The 23,417-nt window shown below is 35.5% G+C and overlaps 3 protein-coding genes across 3 annotated transcripts; all 3 read left to right on the top strand.

Annotated features, from left to right (window-relative positions):
* The first annotated feature begins 4,097 nt into the window (after positions 1–4,097).
* Positions 4,098–6,886, top strand: LOC143529841 (uncharacterized). The gene has a single exon (XM_077025546.1). It carries the CDS (start codon positions 4,633–4,635, stop codon positions 6,553–6,555), a length of 1,923 nt encoding a protein of 640 aa, XP_076881661.1. The 5' UTR covers positions 4,098–4,632; the 3' UTR covers positions 6,556–6,886.
* A 1,448-nt stretch (positions 6,887–8,334) lies between these two features.
* LOC143529840 (protein transport protein Sec61 subunit gamma-1-like) lies at positions 8,335–15,630 on the top strand. The gene is made up of 3 exons (XM_077025545.1): positions 8,335–8,428; positions 8,529–8,645; positions 15,534–15,630. The coding sequence occupies exons 1-2, from the start codon at positions 8,335–8,337 to the stop codon at positions 8,642–8,644; spliced, it is 210 nt and encodes a 69-aa protein (XP_076881660.1). The 3' UTR covers position 8,645; positions 15,534–15,630.
* Positions 15,631–16,628: 998 nt separating this feature from the next.
* On the top strand, positions 16,629–17,776 carry LOC143529839 (arabinogalactan O-methyltransferase 2-like). Its single transcript, XM_077025544.1, has one exon. It carries the CDS (start codon positions 16,857–16,859, stop codon positions 17,640–17,642), a length of 786 nt encoding a protein of 261 aa, XP_076881659.1. The 5' UTR covers positions 16,629–16,856; the 3' UTR covers positions 17,643–17,776.
* The last annotated feature ends 5,641 nt before the right edge of the window (positions 17,777–23,417 follow it).

Raw genomic sequence — 23,417 nt, 5'->3', positions numbered from 1 at the left:
AACCAACAAAAATAAATGCTATATTAAAATAAAGTGAAATGAAAAGGGTCATGAATTAAACTAAAACGTTCAATAACGTTTTATATTATAAAGGGCATTAAACATATAGATCCATCTTAGTTCTACAGCCAAATTTACATATATTTCACACAGCTTAAAAATTTTCATATACCCACACACATTTATTTATTTATTTCAAAACAATAATATGTGAAAGAACTAAGAGAATCACATTTACCAAAATGTAAATAACACCTTGAGCATCACCAATCGATTCCAACAATGGCTTCAAAATTCCGGCGATCTCAATGATTGAGGTTTTTACTAGAAAAGGTGTCATAAAGGTCCGATATAAGGTTACAAGTATGTTTGGGACCAAAAAGTTAGAAAGCGAGCGTTTTCCGGCAAAAAAACGTTTTTCCGGCGACATTCAAGTAATATCATTAAGATTCTGTTAGTCGCGGACTGATAGAAACAAATACGTTAAAAATTGAAACCATCAGCAGCCAATTCGTTAGCTGGAACCGACAACGACAAAAAGATGATAATTGAAATTAATAAAACCAATACACGAAAATAATAATATGTGAAAGAACTAAAAGAATCACATTTACTTTTATAAAAAAAATTAATATCAATAAAACCTTTGTTTCATGGGAAAATTCCCAAAATGATCCAAATGAGGAGAGAGAAAAAAAAAATAATCCTAACTAAATCAAGATTCCCAAAACAACCCTTAAAATATGTACTGAGAAGACGCATTGAGAAAATAAACGACCATATTTTTTAACCAGTCAAAATGTGACACGTGTAAAGGTACTGACACACTAAAAATCTCGTCTGGTCCGACCATATTTTTAAGTTAATTAACTTTTTAAAAAACCGTCTCTCCAGACGGTATTTTTATGTTTCTCGTATGGTACGTTCAAATTATTATTAATCCTAACTTCATCTTCTTCATCTTCATCTTCATCTTCATACCTACAAGATCTAATACCCACCTCCACGACCACCACCACGGCCACCACCGCCGTAACCACCGCCACCGCCATTGGGACACTCCCTAGCCATGTGACCATCCTCCCCACACTTAAAACAACCACCACCACCTCCATAACCACCACCACCTCAGTTATGTACACGTACGAAGTGAGAGATGATGAAATAAAGATGAGTAGATCAAATTAGAATGCATTAACAGAAGAAACTGATCATTATTATTAGTATTATTATACCTGATTAATTGGAGAAGATGATACACACACAGTAGCCAAATAACAATAATAATAAAGCAACAAGTTTTGACTAAATGGAAATGAAGAAGATCTTGTAGGTATGAAGAAGATGAAGTTAGGATTAATAATAATTTGAACGTACCAGACGAGAAACATAAAAAAACCGTCTGGAGAGACGGTTTTTTAAAAAGTTAATTAACTTAAAAATATGGTCGGATCAGACGAGATTTTTAAAAATCTCGTCTGGTATGTCAGTACCTTTACACGTGTCACATTTTGACTAGTTAAAAAATATGATCGTTTATTTTTCTAATGCGTCTTCTCTGTACATATTTTAAGGGTTATTTTAGAAATCTTAATTTTGCTATAATTATTTTTTTTCTCTCTCTACTCATTTGGACCATTTTAGGAATTTTCACTCGTTTCATTCACACCCATCAACCCCACGTTTCAAAAATGTACTACATAACACCTTGAGGTAGGTATAATAAATATAATTGAGCACGTGTGTGTTTGTCACAAAATCACAATCATCATAACTATGCATATAAAGGTAGAATATTATTAATATTCCTAAGTATAAGGAAATAATAATAATAATAATAAAGTTTCAAAACCATTGATAACACACAAACACAAACACAAACACAAACACAAACACAAACATAAACATAAACACACCTGATGGTTTTTCCTTCGTTCTTCTCTACAATAATATTAATAATAATTTTGTTTTGTGCTTCTTCATTATCTAGGTTTTATTATTATTATTATTATTATTATTATTATTATTATTATTATTCAACAATCGTAAATCATCTACATTCATCACGAGCAGTCAACAATCATCGCACAATAATATCCGGTTTCCGTACGGTATATCTCGAGTAATTTAGCCATTTAGGTATTATTTTGCTAATAATTAGTTATTGTTGTTATTGATTTCATTCATGTAAATACACGTTTGTGTGATATTATTATTATTTGATTTGAAATCGAAATGCTGGTGGTTTATTGTGCGTTTTTTGTATTCTTGGGTTTAAGAGAGGAATATACTGATTTTGATTGTGGTTGTTGTGTCCGATACGAGTGTTGTTCGATTTTAACGGTTATTCGAGTTCGTTTCAGTGATTTAGTGGTGTTTGGGGGTGATTTTGATGTTGACTTGTCAACGGCATCACTATATGTTTAGATTATGTTCTTCAAATCTGCTATCATTTTGTTTCATAAAGGTTTTTGATATGGCGTGTTAATGTATTGATGGCATTATTTTATGACATTTGGTGATTTTGATCGTGTTTTTAGTGTGTTTTGTTGCATCTCATACGACTTTCGTTCGATTTTAATGCTTGTTCGAGTTCATTTGAGTGATTAAGTGGTTTTTGGGGGGGTGATTTTGATGATTAGTTGATGTTAGAGAATAAAAGTATTCAATGTTGACTTATGAATGGCATCACTATATGTTTAGATTATGCATCTTTATTAAGATTTGATATTAGTTTTTCAAATCTGCTATCGTTTTGTTTCGTAAAGTTTTTGATATGGAACATTAGATTCTCTGGATTATTTGTTTAATTCATGATATTCTTTTTATTATATTTAGTGATTTTGATCGTGTGTTTTGTTGGATCCGATACGACTGATGTTTGATTTTAACGCTTGTTCGAGTTCATTTGAGTGATTTAGTGGTTTTTGGGGGTGATTTTGGTGATTAATTGGTTCTAGAGAATGAAAGTATTCAATGTTGAATCATGATTGGTATCACTATATGTTTAGATTATGCATTACTGTCAAGATATGATATTAGTTCTTCAAATCTGCTTTCATTTTGTTTCATAAAGTTTTTTGATATGGCACATTAATGCATTGATTCTCTGGATTATTTGTTTGATTCATGATATTATTTTATGATATTTAGTGATTTTGATCGTGTTTTTAGTGTGTTTTGTTGGATCTGATATGACTGTTGGTCGATTTTAACGCGTGTTCGAGTTCATTTAGTGGTTTTTGGGGGTGATTTTGATGATTAATTGATTATAGAGAATAAAAGTATTCAATGTTGACTCATGAATGACTGTCAATGATGATAATGCCACTACCTATATGTTTAGATTATATACATTTTTATCAAGATTTGATATAAGTTCTGCAAATCTGCTATCATATTGTTTCATAAAGTTTTTTGATATGGCGCATTAGTGTATTGATTCTCTGGATTATTTATTTGATTCATGACATTCTTTTATGATATTAAGTGATTTTGATCGCGTTGTTGGTGTGGTTTGATGGATCTGATACGACAGTCGTTTGATTTTAACGCTTGTTCAAAGTTCATACTAGTGATTTAGTGGTTTTTGGGGATTAATTGATTCTAGAGAAAAAAAGTATTCAATGTTAACTCATGAATGGCTATCAATGATGATAATGTCACATCCTATATGTTTAGATTATATACATTTTTATCAAAATTTGATATTAGTTCTGCAAATCTGCTTTGTTTCATAAAGTTTTTTGATATGGCACATTAATGTATTGATTCTCTGGATTATTTGTTTGATTCATGATTCTAAATCATTATTCATCTCTGTTCGTTGGTTATTTGGATTGATTTCATGAAGATACGTTTCTGTAATCATATAGTGTGTGTTATTACTGTTTAATTTGAAATGCTGGTGGTTTATGGTGCGTTGATTGATGCTCCGTTATTGTTTACGCATTCTAGGGTTTTAGAGAAAATTTAGTGATTTTGATCGTATTTTTGGTGTGTTTTGTTGGATCTGATACGACTGTTGGTCAATTTTAACGCTTGAACAAGTTAATATGAGTAATTTAGTGGTTTTTGGGGGTGATTTTGATGACTAATTGATTTGAGAGAATAAAAGTATCCTACGCATTTAGATTATACATCTCTATCAAGATTTGATATTAGTTATTCAAATCTGCTATCATTTTTTTATAAAGATTTCTGATATGACACATTAATGTATTGATTCTCTGATTTATTTGTGTGATTCACGACATTCTTTTATGATATTTAGTTCTTGTTATTGGTACTTATTTTGCTAGGGTTAATCCAAATTTGTTGATTTACTTGACCAAATTATAATGATATGTTTCTCTGGTGTTAGATTCATGAACTTATGATTGCACACAATGGTTTTCAATATAACTTCTTACAAATAGTGCATTGGTCAATTGTGTGTATCTTCTTGTTAGGCAATCAAAACAGGCCTATAAATAGGATGTCGGTTTGTGTATTTTGTTATGTTCATAATCACTCTTCTTGTTATCGATCTTTGTCGTTTCTGGTCACAACATCTTTCTTACATGAACTTTTATTGTTATTATTATGTCAGACATTAGGGCTTACCCAAGCTGGATATGAAACATTATTGATATGGAATGTAATAAAGACGAGGCTCTTCGGGCCAAAGAGATATGTGAGGCAAAGCTAGCAGAAAAAGATTTTATTGGAGCAAAAAAGTTTGCACTAAAAGCTGATAAGTTGTTTAACGGGCTTGAAGATATTCCACAGCTGTTAGTGATACTTGATATATACATTTCTTCCGAGAAGAAAATACATGGGGAACCGGATTGGTACGGTGTTCTTGGTGTCGGACCCACAAGTGATGATGAAACGATTAAGAAGAATTTTAAGAAACTCGCACTCTATCTTCACCCCGACAAGAACAAAACAGTGGGTGCCGAAGGTGCGTTTAAGCTCGTGTCACAGGGGTGGACTTTACTTTCTAATAGTATTAGTAGAAAAGTGTACGATCAAAAACGAAACCCGAAACCTGTTTACCAGCCCGTTAATATCACTAAACCCGTTCAAACAATTCCTAGGCCACCAAACACACCTACATTTTGGACTTCGTGTGTAAGATGCTCGATGCGGTATGAATACTCCAAAGAGTACTTAAACAAGAAAATCATTTGCCCGAGCTGTAGTGACCCGTTTTGGGCTATCGAGTCGCCTTCCCTACCCATGAAACGTCATCCAACAATGCATTCTCAAAAGCAGAACTCCAACCCGTCTAGTGTTAGTCACGTCAACGTCCAAACAGGCCCGGGTGTGAATCAGTTCAAAAACCGTCATGCAGCAAAAGCATCTGCAATGAGGTATCAAGCCGCGGATTCGGGGTTAGGTTCGGTTAAAAGTGGTGCGATTTTGAAACGGAAACGTGCAGCTGAACCGTCTTCTACGGTTCATGTCGGTAACGCTTATGCAAAAGTCAACTCAGTAGGTAAGAAAGTCAACTTTAGTAATAGCAGAAGGGAGTTAACACAGGCGGAAGTTCGTGTTATGTTGATGACAAAAGCTAGAAAAGAAATTGTTAAAAAAATTGATGAATGGAATTTAGAAACAGCTTCAAAGAAAGAAACCGTTAGTAAAAATGAAGTTGAAGAAATCATTGTAACTGAAACAAGCAAGGGTAAAGATGTAAAACCGCCATTAACAAATAATACGAACGAAGATGACGTGGATGCTAACGTGGATGATGCTGATGTGAACGATGCTGACATGGATGCTGACACAAACGCAACACTAATGAGTGTCCCAGATCCCGACTTTCACGATTTCGACAATGACAGAACCGAAAGATCGTTTGGTGAAAACCAGGTTTGGGCTGCTTATGATGAAGATGACGGTATGCCTCGTTATTATGCAATGATTCATAACGTCATATCTAAAAAACCGTTTAAAATGGAAATAAGCTGGTTGAATTCCAAAGGCAATGCTGAACTGGGACCGATTAATTGGGTTTCATCTGGATTCCCTAAAACGAGTGGCGAGTTTAGAATTAGAAAACGCGAAGTCAACACATCTCTTAACTCATTCTCACACAGAGTCAAATGGGTCAAAGGAAAAAAAGGGGTTATTCAAATATACCCTAAAAAGGGTAACGTGTGGGCCCTATATAGGAACTGGTCTCCCGACTGGACCGAGTTCACTCCGGATGAAGTGATTCATAAATACGATATGGTTACGGTTCTTGAAGATTATAATGAGGAAAAAGTGGTTGTTGTGGCGCCGTTGGTTAAAGTGTCGGGTTTTAAGTCTGTGTTTCGTCTGCATGCTGACGTGACAGAAGCGCGCACAATTCCCAGGGATGAAATCTTTCGTTTGTCTCATCAAGTACCGTTTTATGTTCTTACTGGTGAAGAATCTGTGAATGTCCCGGAAGGTTGTTTGGAGCTGGATCCGGCTGCGTTACCATTGGAGCTCCTTAAAACGACAGTTGAACCAGTGAAAACCGAGGTTAAGGAGGTCAAAACATATTTTAGGAAAAATAGGAAAAATGGTAAAGTTCAGTAGGTGATAGAAGACAATGATAGCAGCTGACAGAAGTGGAGCTAATTTTGAGGCAGTTTTGAGGTTTGTTAAGGTTTATCTAACCGTTTTACTTTATGTAGAAACTTTTGTTTTTGGCTTACTGGAACATGTTACATACATGTAAGCAATACGCTCGTTAAAGGTCATCTTTTTAACTTAAATGCCAACTTTATGGTTCTTCGACATGTCCTTTGAATGCATGCTAAATGGTATATTGGCTTTAATATGCTTCTTTATGTTGTGGATCTTTTTGTTTGTGATTGAGGCATTGCAGTGTTTAAAACGTATCTGTTGATTTAAGTATGCACGGTTATGTTTTGTTCTGTTACAGTTCAGGTTAATTTAGTGCTGAATGCTTATAAACTCCTAACGGGTTGGAACTTGCTGTATGTATAGCAAAAAAAGCAAGGGTAGTGAATGATTCTAGCTGAGCCCGACTAAACTCGGTCGTTTTTTTTTCGAGCTTTATCTCTAAAACATTAATCTCGGTTCGTTTATTATTTATTTATTTTGATTGTTTTTTTAATAGATAATAATATGTATTTTATTTTTATCTTTAAAGTTATATATAGTATTTATCGTGTAATTATCATCTTTATATAATAATAGGTTCGCTTAGGCGCACGAGCCTAATCAAGCTCAATGTATGAAGCTTGGGCTCGAGCTCATTCATTAAACGGGGTTTCGATTTAAGTCTGGTTTGACTTAACATTTTAGCAAGGCGATCTCGAGTAACTAGGGACATTTACACCCTAAGCAGAACAAACACAATGTTGTGATAATAGGTAATAAAATGTGCAGGTCAGTGGGTTGGGTAACTGGTCAAAATTGTCATGTATCTGCTACATAAGCACGTCATAGATTGTAACGGAATTGAGTGAGGTTTAAGGAATGGTTATTGCTTGGTTCCATGACCAACGTGTTTTCATAGTTTCGGTATCTTAGTCAGTAATTCAGTATCAAACGGCGCGTTCCTAAAGGAAATCTAAACTGAGTTAAAGTGTTGAATCATTAGCCCAAATCGTAAAACCAATAAACACAAACCGTGATTGTGATGGCTAGGTTATTATCTTCTACAACCTTTTTATATTATATTTAATATTTTTATGCATTTTTTTATAAGGCCCCAATGAGCCCAAACCGTGAAACCACATCAAAATCAAACCGTTAATCCGCTAATAATAGTTCGGTTTAGCTCATTTTTAATTTTCAGTGGTAAAAAAATGTTAATGACACTTTGATTTATGTGTTAACGTAAAAACTGTCAAAATCGGACCGTTAACACCCCTAATAATAGATGTTTCAAATTACGATTATACAATTTAACAAACATGAATCACATAATCAAGCTTAAGATAAAGTAAAATAAAATTATAAGATTCCATGACCATCGGAAACAACAAACCGGGTCGTGGAATGAGTTTTGTCTGGTGAATGCCACATCATCCAAACCTCAAAAATTGAGGCCCGATGTGGATGCTCTTAGGTGTGTACACCAACCATGTCATAAGATTGTTTGTCAAAAAAAATACACTTTCTCCGTTTTTTTATTATTTTTATTATCAATCAATGCTCGACCAACCCAAAACAAGGTCACCAATGCACATGGCCTAACATAACGTATTCGAGTTAATTTATTGTCACTTATAAAAGTAAAAGGGGGTGTATTATAATTTTTAACCATCACCAATAATATAAAACTTACACCATCATTTGTACACAATTTCATAATTAACAGTTTTCTTGTTCTTAATCAAATCAATGGACGCCATAGATTCAGTGATCGATCCACTCAGAGACTTCGCTAAGGACAGCGCTCGTCTCACTAAACGTTGCCACAAACCGGATCGCAAAGGTACCTATACCATTATTATTGTTATTATTATTAATATGATGCATGCATGTTTGAACGTACCGGCTGATGTTACGTTCAAATTTTGTACAATTTCATGCAGAGTTTACGAAAGTTGCGACTCCTACCGCGATCGGATTCGTTGTGATGGGATTCGTAGGGTTCTTCGTTAAATTGATCTTCATTCCTATTAATAATATCATTGTTGGCGCTACTTAAGGTCTAATTTCTATTATTATTATTATTATTAAACCAAACGTCCAGCGAGCTGTTCGTGAACTGTTCGTCAGGACAAGGAATTTCGTTTGATTAACTGAATGAAGTAACACGAATAGAGGCCATGTTGTTCATTTGTATTCGTGAACGTTAGATAATGCGTACAACTTTTCAATAATGACATTTTATTTAACAAATGTGGTAATGTGATGAGTTAAGTTAAATATGCATAAGTAGAAATGCTAAGTCAACTCCTGGCATAAGTAGAAATGTCTGGCATGAGTAGAAATACCGTGTCATCATAACCGTTAACCTTAGATTTATGGTGTAGATATATTTTACGTTCATGAACACAATTGAACAACATGGCCTTTGTTCGTGTTTGTTAATTTGTTCGTTTACGTTCGTTCACATATGTTTAAGTTCTTTAATGTTTGCTTGTTTATGTTTGTTCACTAAAGGTTTTTAATACTTTTTAATGACTTTTCTGATCTTGTCTATTGTAACACCCCGGCCCAGAAGGGCTGACGTGTCACAATAAACATGTTTCTGAACAAAAGACATAATTTTATTTATTTACCTGTCAAAGGTATTAGACAAGGCAAACTTAAGGTTAATTTACACATTAGTATGCTTGAAAAGATATTTTATTAGAATCCTGATGTTTTATTCTTCGCTCTTAATCCCGCCCAAAGTAACTTGTGAACCTGTATAAAAATATAAATTTCGGAATGAGCCGAATGCTCAGTACGGAATAATAGGTTCAAACAATCATCAATTTAATGAAACATAATTTAGATTGAACTTACAGTTGATGATACGATGCAAAGTAAACTTATTAAATAAATTAAAACGTATCATACGGATGTACCCATGAGCGAACATAAAACGTGACAATATACAGGTAGCTACTCCTGCATATTTATCACACGAGATGGCGAGTTGGCATACCCGCTATCCATCTCCTTAATATTAATCCTAGGATCGATCCATACGCCTCCTAATAGCTATATGTACCACACTTGTACTTAAGAGACGCCGTGAACTGATCTCACCGGCGCAGCCGCAACAACATGCTCGTGGGACACTCCACGAGAAGCGACACTCAGGGTATCGGAATACAAATAATCTTATTCATATAACTCATAGAAAATATTTTTTCGTAACATATATCGGAACATGCGGTAATAAACATATATTGGAACATGCGATAATGAGTATAACTAAACATAATATATCGCATGGCGTTAAGCTAAATTCAATGTTATAGTCAGGATAGGAATTCAACGGTAATTCAACCGAATCAATGATTTAAAGAGTTTCCAAAGCACATGAAAAATAGGTTAATAATAATAGAGTATGAAACAATAAGAGGTGGGGGGTAAGGATCCGTACCTATCGGTTATGATATATTCCAATGGTTATTCACTTGTTTACGAGCGTTCGTCACGACCTTTATGAAGTTAAGCAAACTTGATAGATGCTAAGAAAATTTTGCCAAAAAAGAAACTCCTTTCGTGATATTTCGCCGGAAAAACGAGTTTGTTGGCCGGAAATTTGTTTTGAGTTCTACGAGTGGTTTGTTTAAGATTAACAACAGATTGTGATAAAAGAAAGTTGCGGTTAACGTCGGTTCCGTTGTGATGTTGCACGGTGGTTCAAAGGTGGTGGGAGGTCATCTTACGTTCAAGTTTAACAACCGGTGGTGATAAAAAGAAAGCTTGGCGGATAACGTTGGTTCAGATGCGGTGGAGGTGGGTTATAGAGTGAAGATGTTGAACGGTGGTACTGTTGTGTTGTTAATTTACCGGGAACGACAAACCGTTGTCGGAATTAGTCGTCAGGAGTGACTATTAACTATTTCTTGACGACTTCTATTTATAATCAATTTTCTCGTAACGAAGTTAAAGATATGAATGAACGATGTTACCTTCATTGTATGAACCTATTTTATTTAATCTTATCCAAAATTTTACATTCGACCTTATCTTGTTGACTGTGTATTTTTTGCGAATTACTGACTTCTCTTTATGTAAATATATAATAAGATTCTTATCATATATATTTATTATTATATGTACCTAAAGTTTTGTTTTCCGTTTGGTTTCTTTCCATCTTTTTTTTGTCAATTATTATTATTATTATTTTAATTTGATTATTACATCTATAGTGATTAATTTATATATAAAAAATTAACATATGCATACGAATGCTTAAAAAACACAACACAAACTTGGTAGCCTGACTGAACTGTTAACAGATGAACATGAATTGAAAATGGTCCTATTCGGTTTAGTTCGCTTACATCCAACATCCTTGTTGTATATATTGCGTACCTGGATGATGAATTTGATCAATGATGCAAACCTGTAATCTTGATTTCAATCTTGGTTTCTTGAACAACTGCCTGAATTAATCTCTGAATCGTGAATCACTTTCAGATAAATCTATTTGCGGGTTACACGCAATGATTTATCGGATAAGACAGAGATTTTCTGTAGTTGGAATTGGATTTTGATTTCTGTGAATGTGATGAAGAACCAGAGAGAACCCAATAACCGTCTTTCTGTTCTGTATATTCGATTGAGATGATTTTCCATCAGGAAAATATCGATCAATTTATTTGATCAATTATCAGATGAGCCCAAATATTAATTGAGCCCACTTCACATACCACTTAAGCCCAAGTGAATTAATAACAAACCCATTGTTATAGTAAAGCCCAAATAACCTTTAGGATAAAATCGAGTCCGCACTCCCGCATCACCTAACTCGTTTAATCTCTAAAATTATTTCCTCGCTCGACAAGTTAATCCAATAACACTAAAATAACCAACAATCCTCCCCTATTTAGTGATATCTATGATAGCTTAACCATCGTCACAGAAACGCAAACGTATGCATAAATGAAAATGTCATACGGATTGAATTTTCATCTTAGTAAATTACACGATCAAAATATTCGAATATCGAGGTGTCCTATGGATTGAACCCTTGCTATCCATTTGAATACTTCAAGGCAAAATACACATACGTTTATAAATCCAAATTCCACTTGACACAATATTTTACTAGCCTGTGTCCTAATCCTTCAAAGAATATATCAAAGCTCAAGTCCAAAGCTTCTTAAAGCGGCTAAACTGCATATTCTTATAGGTAGTTCATTATTCTCGCACCCGCACTGCAATTTATCACTGAACTATTAAGAAGCTATACTTCAACCTACTTTATCTCGCGGTCCGAACACAGACCTTGGGATGTTTATGATATTGTGTTCCAATATCTATATGACAAGCTTTCCGCATTGAATTCAGCATCTAACGTTGTATTAGATGGGAATTGGGTGTCTTGACATATGATATTAATGTATGGACTTTAAACCCATCCCCATGACTGATATGTTCACGAGATCTCTTCCTAACCTTTTAGTTAGATCATCAGCCAACTTATACTCATATATTACACACCAACTGATATCACACATTGTATTGTATAACATATAACCGTCTAGACTTTCCATTATACATTTGACATAGTCATCACTATCACACCTGATAGACTTTTGGTGATATCGGTTCGACCACAATGGAATTTTGTAATCACAGTTTCTTACACATTCAACCACTTTTATCAATTGTTGCAAATGCAAGAAACTCGATTTCCATTGCTAAGTGATGCAAATTAATTCCTTAATTACCTAAGAAATGAAACATTCTCTAAAAGAGAATACACATCCATAGTTAAGCAGTTTGTTTACTACTTGCCTGTTGAGCACTAGGATTACTAGTATATCTGCTCAAATTGCCCGTGACATACACTATGTAAGTCTTTGTGCTAATCATAGCATACATCAAATATCCAATTAACTTTGAATACTCTAATTATGAAATAGAATCACCTTGATTAGACAAAACTTGATATTAGGATCTATATATAGGAGTGCTAACCGAAGAACAATCAAACGGATTGAATTTCTTCAATACTTTCTCAATATATTGAAACCGTGTCATATTTTTATCATTGTTACTCACTTTTATTAGTGTACCTAGGATAACATCAACCTCCCCCAGATCCATATATCAAAATTTGAATATAATATTTTTTCTTATTAATCACTCAAACCCGAGTAAGATATCAAAAAATTGACAATTTCTTTTAAGAATGTATTTTCCTTTTCATTCTAAAATAATTCACATGCCCTAACCTGGCATGTCAACATATATACACATAGTCTACACTGCTATGAAATGATTATGACATACAAACAAATTCAATAGCAAATGAGACATTAATATTTAGTTTAAATACTCCATTGCACAAATATCCAAATCCAACAAAGGTTCCGTGTTGAGATGAAATAAATTTAATAGATTCAATAGCCAGTTTAAAACCAGAATTTATTTTAAAACAACCTAGACTAGAGGTGTTTTTAATCCCTAAAACATAAATACATAATCCAAAACAAATGTCTTCCACAAGTGAATACAAGTCTTTAACCGGTTCAAATTCTTCAAACCATTTTAGATCCTTCCATATAGGACTCTTATCACCTGAATCTACCCACCATGCAATTATGTCATCCTGTACATATTAGGAAGAAGAAATAAACCATGAATAATTCTTCACCGAATTATTTTATAACCATTAGACTTTTCGAGTCCAATAACAAACCCGAAGATCGAGTTTCATTTATTTCACACCCAACGGGCTTTCCTGACTTGTATACTTTTAATGAGTTAATTATTACCCGGGCCGTGCCCATTAACTCCATATGTGTACCGTTGGGGAAAATGTTTTATCAATATTTATATTTCAATCAAACTATAATATAAATATTGTTTCTTTAATCAAATCCAAATTTTGTGTTTTGCAAAAGATTAACATGTCCCCAATGAATCACTGAATCAACTACAAAACTCATAGGTTTTGTCAAACCAATAGAATTAGTAAACGTACCTTTTTGAGCATTTGGGTCCATCGACCGACCAACTAAAAAAATAACTTTCAGTTAATCGAAACATTTGAGTTTGCTTGTTGTGGCTACATATAAGCCGTTTAAAAAAATCCCATCACAACCAGGAACACCCAAGTATTTAAAAGATTACACTCAGGTCGTACAATAGAAAAGACAACTAAATAGATACTAGGCTAAGAACACATGGGCATATGTTGTATGCCCAACCCACCTGCACTAATTTATTTTATTTTTATTTATTGTTTATATATATATATAATAGAACCAAATATAACATATTTGATGCTATATCTTCCAAATGCAAAACACATCCTTTGTGATTATTCAGGAGGCATCAATTAGTGCGTTCATCAAATATATTTGTGATGACTGATTCACAAAAAACACGTGGATCAAAACTTAGTATGAATTTTCCTCGGAGACTAAGTGTGAACTTATACTCTTTTCATGGAACCAATACACAAAATTCGGAATGGCTTTTGCTATGGTGTCATTGTTACATCGTAAATCATCAGTGAAATCTAAATGGAATTACTGAAAAATCACTAATCAAACAAAGTTCTTTTTCTTATTTTCCATTCACTTGTTTAATTTCGTTCACATTTTCTTATTAAGTTGATTTCTAATATGAAATTGTTCTAAATGAACAAAAAGAAAACCACCACTGAATCGTAACCATGATTGATTCCATTTTAAGAAACATATAATTCTGGATATCTTAATTTTCTAATCATTTATAACCAGCATCTTTTAAAAAAAAAAAAATTATTCGTTTTCATATCCCATATTAACCAACTTTGTCATATGGAATTCATATAAGACACTATAATGCCCAAACCAATATAAATTGATTTACGGTTTACATACTTTCATGTATGTTTCTTTTAATTTTGATTACTACAACCATACACCACAATCTATTTGGTTGTCATAAGATCGAATTAGGGTTCCCAATAAATTTGGCATCTAAATTAAAGTTTCTTGAAATTGAGAATCAATAACCAAATGTAACCCGCAAATAGGTTTATCTTTGTTGTATATATTGCGTACCTGGAGGATGAATTTGATCAATGATGCAAACCTGTAATCTTGATTTCAATCTTGGTTTCTTGAACAACTGCCTGGATTAATCTCTGAATCGTGAATCACTTTCAGATAAATCTATTTGCGGGTTACACGCAATGATTTATCGGATAAGACAGAGATTTTCTGTAGTTGGAATTGGATTTTGATTTCTGTGAATGTGATGAAGAACCAGAGAGAACCCAGTAACCGTCTTTCTGTTCTGTATATTCGATTGAGATGATTTTCCATCATGAAAATATCGATCAATTTATTTGATCAATTATCAGATGAGCCCAAATATTAATTGAGCCCACTTCACATACCACTTAAGCCCAAGTGAATTAATAACAAACCCATTGTTATAGTAAAGCCCAAATAACCTTTAGGATAAAATCGAGTCCGCACTCCCGCATCACCTAACTCGTTTAATCTCTAACGTTATTTCCTCGCTCGACAAGTTAATCCAATAACACTAAAATAACCAACAATCCTTTCATTTCTTGCAATTTCCTAATTAGTAATTAATCATGGATTTACACCGTTGTAGAGGTTTAAACGAAATGGTTCTTGAAAAATTACATGATTTCAGCTCACATTATTTCCATGAAAAGCAGGAAATAATTAATAATATGTTCTAGGCTTCTAGCAATATGATTATGCAGTTTAGGTGTGTTAGGAGATATAAGTTAAGGTCCATTGTGTATAACAGCCCCTTAAGCACCAGTGTGATGGTAAACGAGATGTTGTATTCGCGTTCGTTTGATGTAAAATGCTAAATGGGCTTTTATTTGCTTTCTGTTTGCTGAAGTTTGACCAATATTGGTGTTGACCAATGTGTTATATCTATTGCAGGCTGCATGGAGGTTAAAAGATGCATAGGAATACAAGCGACAAGTACTGGAGGTTAGAATAACATGAACTGTGATATGCTTAAACATATTATATATTCGGTCTTCCATTACTACAAATAACTTAAAATGCGGATTAATATTCGTGTCATTTGTTTTCTGTTGCATCTATGTTAAGGTCTAATTTAACATAATATTTTTCTTTCCAGACTATTACTATGTTGGTTTTATATTTTGTAACTATTTAGTTGAGATCAGGACTTCAAAATACCATTAACCTCGCGTTGCTGACATGAACATGACAAGTTTAACCTGATCTTTATATTAGTACCTTCTTTTTTACATTTTAATATATTATCGATTTACAACTAAAAGTACAAACGTTTATAAAACAATTATGTTCGTTCAAACTGAACTCAACCCCATGAATTTTATGTTATATACTAATCGTGTAAAAAATTCACACCCCGTTTCTACATCAACCAACAAGGATTCAAGGATAAATATAATATAAACCCAACGAATAAAGAGCCCAATTGGGAAATGCTTATTTTTAGTAGCTTATTAGCTAAAAATTAGTTTATTAAAGCTTGAGCTCAAACTTTGGACAAGAATAAAATGCTTAAAAATATTAATCGGCCATCGAGTTTCAGCTTGAACATTGGTCATTTGAGCTCGGGCGAGATATTAGTTTCTACTTTCTAGTTACCTGCTAATTGACTTGACTCGACATATTGACCCACCTGGTTAGGCTATGTGTACTGGAGGGGCTATATAATGGGGTGATTTGTGACATTTGACGCTCAGTCAGCAAACGGGGGGATTTTTGTTTTAGGGGTGTAATGTTTTTGTAGCCCCTATATATGTATATGTATATATATCACACACAAACACATAATATAATAATATTAATCCTCAAACCAAGCCGGCGACAAAAACACATTGCCCCCTTGTCCTCCCTCTTATCGATTGGGGGGGGGGGGGGGGGATTACACATAGCCTTAGTGTCATTACAGTTTGGTTAAAGATGACAGGTTGTTATTACATTAATAATCATATTATTAAGTTCCACTTTATTAAAACATAACCAAAGTCAAATGTGAGTTGGGTCAAAAGACTCAAAACTAACACATGGGTGAGACAAATCCATCATACCAAACAGTTGACATGCTTCCAACCTAAGCAATAACCATTATTAATTCCTTCATCCTCACTCAATTCCAACACATTAACAAACACCATCACTTACCTCTTAATTAAAAACAATAACTTCCAAACAACAAAACATGCCTTAAAAACCAAACATGTCTTGTACACCTCAACAACCATGGGATTCACCAAAACCAAAATAATCCTCCCTCTTGTTTTCATTCTTGTCATCATATCTCTCCTTAGGGTACTCAAGCTCACCATTGTTTCTTCTTCATCACTTTCACCCTCATCGGTCCATCCGGTTTTTGCATTAACTAGTATCAAACAACAAGGATTCCCGGAGAAGGAGATTCGCTTTTTGTTAGATATCATTCGTCAAAAATCTCCATGTAACATTCTTGTTTTCGGGTTTGAACACGACTACATTAAGTTACATAACATTAATAAAGGCGGTACGAATGTTTTTCTAGAAAACAATATAGAAAAGGTGAAGAGTATGAAAGGGGAGTTTAAAATGTTTAATGCTACTTGGGTTTATAAAGTCGAGTACAAAACTTATGCCAAGGACGCGTACAAGTTGTTGAAGCACGCACGATCAAGCGCGAATTGTGATATGAATTCGGGGATGAGTAATATTATGTCCGAATGTAAACTTGGGTTAACCGGGCTGCCAAAGGAAGTGATGGAGACTAAATGGGATGTGATTGTTGTGGATGGGCCTTGTGGGGATGGGCCCGGGTCACCGGGTAGAATGGGGTCTATTTTTATGGCTAGTGTGCTGGCTCGAGCTGGAAATGGGACTAATGTGGTGGTTCATGATACTGATCGAATGATCGAGAAGTGGTTTTCTTGGGAGTTTTTATGCGAAGAAAATCGGGTTTCTTCGAAAGGGCGATTTTGGAATTTTAAGGTCCCTAATTTGATGATTGAAAACAATTCTAGCCATTTTTGCTCTCATTAGACAAGTTAGTTTATTTTGTTTCAATTCTAGTATTTTGAATTATTGTAAAGCTATTTTAGAAATTATAAATCTTTAAAATGACAATATTCACACTTGCAAATAAGAATACATAGATATAAAAATGTTTATTTGAGCTGAAGTTATTGGTTGTCTAAATTGTTACCAAAGCACAAGATTTAATGGGTTGATGTGAAGTATGAGGCGATTTAAGCATGAGTGGGTTATAGTTGATGTTTTTGACGCTCTCATATGTGTGTTCGTACGGGTTGATTCACCTGTTCAACCTGCTAGCCGAAGATCATTCAACACGTCAACCCGCTTACAAAGAAAATATAGAGGTGCACAAAAAACTCGAACCGGGTTTTATTATACCTGGGTTTTTACTACCCGAATCCGTACCCGACCCTGCCCGTAGAGTATGGATAGGGTTGCATTTTGGTATCAAAACTCGTACCCAGAACCGGACCCGATTTGTACCGGGTAATATCCGAAAACTGGAACTGGTTCCATACCCGGAACCGGGTTTTTCCAATACCCGAAATCGGGTTTTTAAAAACCCAAGCTATACCCTAAATTACCTAAAAAATACCCCAAAAGTGCATTCCCTTAAAAAAACCCAATCTTCACCTGAAAAATACCAAAAAAAAATAATAATCCAAAAATAGAGGTTTTTTTCAAAACCCGGAAATATGGTATTCAAATGCCCAATTTTATACCTGACCCGAACCTGATGCATAAGATATCGATTTTAGAGACAATACTCAGACCGAACCCGACCCGGGTATTAGAAAACCCAATTTGTGCATCTCTAGGGAAATACAATAACAAAAATTTAAGTTTGAGAGGCCCAATATCACCATCAGTTCAGTTCTTCCTGGATCCATTTACAACCAAAAGTCCAAAATAGAAGTTCTCAAGTTGTGTTTGGGCAGTTTGACAACCCGGATCGTCCTTTACTGGAATCAAAATATAATTTTCATAATTTAATACCATTTTATAAAGGACGATCTATATCTAAAATCATTTACTGTCTACGATAAATTTAATTGTGTTTTTTCTACAGTCACAATTATATCATTAAGAATTTATGAAATCCTTTTCAATATGTGCGAATGATGTGAAGTAACTTACTAAGCGCCCAGGTCCATATAACACCCTCAACAGACACACTTCAACGATCTCAATCGCATTTTGTGCTACATTCTTGGGAGGTTGTCCGATGTCCATATACGTGTTAGTCAACTTCATAGTATCACCTCTCAGTCAAAGCAAATGCATGTTGTGGTCAAAATATGGCGAGCTTTGATGTCCTCTACTCCATGCCGCTATGTTTCTACTATAACAGTGTGCGTGTTGTCTATCTTTCTACCAACCTACTACAACATTGTCATATTATACAAAAAGTTTTGTAGCAGAGGTTATAAATAGGTAAGGGTGAACGTATTTCTTCTTATTTTGTAAAGACTGGTCTTCACTTAACACTTCACTTTGTTAGTAGAGAAACTTTCTATGGGTCATCTTTATATGCTTTTATGTTCTCTACTTCATCAAGAGTATATTGATTTTCGAGAATCGAGATAATTTAAATGTTAAACCACTTATCGTTTTAACAGGGTGAAATAATGTAAATTGTACTAGGCTCGTTAGTTAGTTCATTAGTCAAACGAGTTCTTGGGTTTTCTTGTTTATAGGGATTACTATGTTATAGTAAACTTATAAATACCTACGTATTTTTCACTCAATTTGTCTAAAACTTTTTTTTAGCAACAAAATTTAATTCCTCAAAAGCATTCCCAAATCCCAACTTATTCTCTACCATATTCATATTTTTTTTGAACGACTAACTACGTAACGACGGATACCCCGTACGCGCCCCCTAATGGCTAAAGGTAGCTCGAGCCGGCCGTTAGTCCGGACGGAAGGAGCCCCTAGCGGTCTACCTGTTGAGGGATTCACCGGATAAAACCCGACCCCACGCCCGCCAAACGGCACGACAGCGAGGAGCCGGTAAAACCGGGTGAGATTAGGACTCGAACCCTGGCAAGCCAGGGTCATCCCTCATATCTCCCATATAAGTTGGTGGTAGTGAAGTTTGATCCCCCTACCTCTCACTTGTAAAGTGAATGCTCTACCGTTGAGTCACAACCAACTTATACCTTATCCATATAATTACACAAAAAAATCACTGCATTGTTTTTTATTCTTTTCAATTAAATAATACTATTTTATATCTTTATTATTTATCCTATCTCTTTACACTCACAACCACTTAAAAAAAATATTAAAATACTATACGGTGTAAACTGTATAAACTTAAATTTAACTTTTTCATATAACATTTTCACTCTTCTCTACTTACAACTACTTATGACCATATCATATAATTTACAAATCTCACTCACATAATTATATAAACAACTGAGAATGCTCTAACTCCTTGAAACCAAAGCATCACCTAGTTATTGACCTTACATAGAATATATAACTCAATGCCCTGGATGGGTTACATTATACATGCCCAATAACATATTTTTCCCGAAAATACTTTTAATGCAACTTTGCACATTAATCAAATAATAGGAAAAAAAAGATTTACTTTTTATGAATTTATAACAAAAATGTTGAATATATTTTCACCGATGATTTCCTTTTCAATCCAATCATTGTGGTTATAATATATATCAGCATACATCTCTATCAAAACTGAGACAAATCACTAATTACCATGCCAAGAGAGAGTCCAAATGGAAAAGACAAAATTGCCCTGGATTTACCACTTGGCTTTCATATGACAGGCTTTCTAAAAGATAAAAAAAACATGTCATGCAAACTGCAAAGGCTTGACTCCTTGTAAAGACCCATTTCAGTAATTTAAATATACACACAAATATATATATATATATATATATATATATATATATATATATATTGATGACGGGGGTAGCCCAAGGAAATAATAAAATGACTGAAACACATTAACGCTAAAAGGGTTAAAAGGTTAAAAGCTTCATTTCCCGCACAAACTTATGTAAACAAGTACCCACGTGCTACAATACGATGTCAAATCACTGTTCACATCCTTGTCCCCTCTGACCAAAGGACATGCTCAGATAAAGTATTATTATTTTAACTATGGACCAACGGTCCAAACCTTTCCGCCCATAAAGGTCAAATCTCTATGCAAACAAGAGGCTAACTAGTTTAGTTAACTGGACTAAAATGCTTACATCTCTTCACCTATATAAGAGATGCTTAGTCACAAACAAGAAACAACAGATTTGGGCAGATAACACCATCTCCCTAATCTTCTCTTTTTCCTTGAGAAATATGCTCTTAGCTTATTTCTTTCTTAATTCAATTACTTCATAGCTTCACCAAGAACATCATCCTAAAACCGATTCCAAACATCACGGTTCTTGATCTTCGGTGATCTATAACAACAAACAACTAACTAGTGAACCTCTTTCTACGTTTTGCAAACGTAGAGGGACACCACGACCTGCGATAGGTTAACATGAACCCTTGAAGCTTGTTAGCCTAACCGGTCCATTCACTATCATCGGTCTTATCTTTGTTGTAGCAACAAGTTGGCACCCACCGTGAGGCTACGCCGCTTACTTTATCATAAAGACCAGTAGTGTAGCTCCATCACTATGTCGGAAGGTGGATCTCCTGGAGAAGTCAATCACGTGTCAAGAACACCGACACCAAGTGCCGGCCAAGAAGCTCCGGCGACAACCTCGATTTTTTCCACTCCGGGAGGAACTTCGACGGGACCTTTGTTCCTCGATTTTTCACCTTTTCAAACTCCAACCCCTTCACGATCCGGAGTTCCTTCTCCTCATGCAGGAGTCACAAACACTCCGGAACGTGTTGACTTGACAATGGAAGGGGTATCACGACATTTCTTGCAACTAAGACATCTTCTTAACCAACACGTGAGCCAAGAAAGAGAAAAAGGGATAAGAATAAGGCTAGATTATGACGAATCAGAGCCCTCACTGTCGCTCGAACCTCCACCTTCCCCTCTAATCAGCTCACGCCCGGTTGCTTCTCTTTTTGAACCTGGTCCAAGTGTAACCTGTCAACCCTTTAACCCATCTCCCTACACCTATGGGAGATCAAGCCCAACGGTTTTCCCTTTTTTCACTTCACAACCCCTTAGACACGAGACCACTCTCGACCAAATATGGCAGTCACCAGCTTCAAGTGCTCCTCCTACAGCCACTACGTGGGAGCAGGCCATGTCGGTCTTGCCCTTGGCTCGAAGTGCAGCGATGAGCACTTCCATGGGAGAAAACCAAGCAGCAGCAACACCTGAAAGCCTTCAAGGCTTTAACCTCATGCCTCAGATGATGGCACATTTCCCTTGGACCCAGCTCATCAACCAAGCGCTGGGTACTCACCAAGGAACAATAAGTCATAATCCTGCTGTGAGGCTAGATGAAGATCTGGCAAAGCCTTACAAGACCGGTAACTTATCATGTTTCTCTCAACAAATCGCCGATTATGACTTTCAAACAAAAATCAAGATGCCACCCCATATAAGAACGTATGATGGGACTGAAGATCCTGAAGACCACCTCCAAGTTTTCACTGGGGCAGCCAGAATTGAAAAATGGTCCCATGCTGAATGTTGCTTGATGTTCATGCAAACGTTAGTCGGATCGGCAAGAATATGATTCAACGACCTTCCTGCTCAAAGCGTTCGAAGCTTCGATGATCTGAGCAAAGGCTTCTTGGCCCACTTCTCACAACAAAGAAGGTACATCAAGGACGCCACTGTCATTTTTCAGGTAAAACAAAAAGATGATGAGAGCCTTCGAGACTTCATCGAAAGGTAAAAGAAAGAAGGGTTACAATATGCGGGGGCTGACGAAAAAATTAGGGTGGCAGGCTTCATGAACGCCATCACCTCCAAGCACCTAACAAGGGACTTTAACAAGTGTCTGCCTAAAACCCTTGAAAAAGCTCTTGAACGAGCTGAGGCACGTATTCGAGGCGAGGAGGCCGTTGATTTCAAAGAGCAGTGAAAAAAAACTCCCAGTTGGCGAGGCAACAGCCCCAACCGAAAGAGAGGGAACTACAATCCTTATGACAAGTATCCCCGGAGTTCATATCAACGAAGGCCTGAAGGCCGGAACCCTCCAAGCAGGGAGAAGACTGTAAACTTCACAGCCTTAACCAAAACCCCTCAGGAAATCCTTGCCACAGAAGAAGTGAAGCACAACTTTCGACCTCCTCGACCCTTGCCCAAGAGCAAGAAAAACGAAAGTTCCACCCAGTTCTGTGAGTTCCACGAAGAAAAAGATCACCACACAAACGATTGCTTTCAACTCAAGAGAATAATTAGGAAGCTGTCAAGTCTGGAGAATTGGCTCATTTGGTGAAAATGGTCAAAGACAAGATGGCTGAAAGAAAAAGCAAAGAAGTGAATATGGTGAATATAGACCAAGGTGTTCCCCACAAACGACAACGCTTGGAGGCTGGGAGCTTCAATGCATCTGCTTCCCACCGCCTCAAGGTAACCTACTCTCAAACCCCCTAACGGTGGAAGCGAACGTGGGAACACTCCAAACAAACAAAGCCTACATTGACACAGGGGCGGCCACAGAGACCATGTATGAAAGATTCTTCAACCAGCTGAGCAAGGAAGAACGTTCAAGGCTTCAACCCTCCGAGTCATCTATAAAAGGTATCGCCGATGTACCCTTGAAACCTTTAGGCCAACTAACCCTTGATGTCAGTTTTAGTGAAGGTAGGATGAAGAAAATC

The sequence above is a fragment of the Bidens hawaiensis genome, unplaced genomic scaffold (genome assembly GCF_021521415.1).
Source record: "Bidens hawaiensis isolate Kalapana, Puna unplaced genomic scaffold, B.hawaiensis_p1.1 tig00008759_1, whole genome shotgun sequence".
Lineage (NCBI taxonomy): Eukaryota > Viridiplantae > Streptophyta > Magnoliopsida > Asterales > Asteraceae > Bidens > Bidens hawaiensis.
This window is presented reverse-complemented; position numbering and strand designations above follow the sequence as displayed.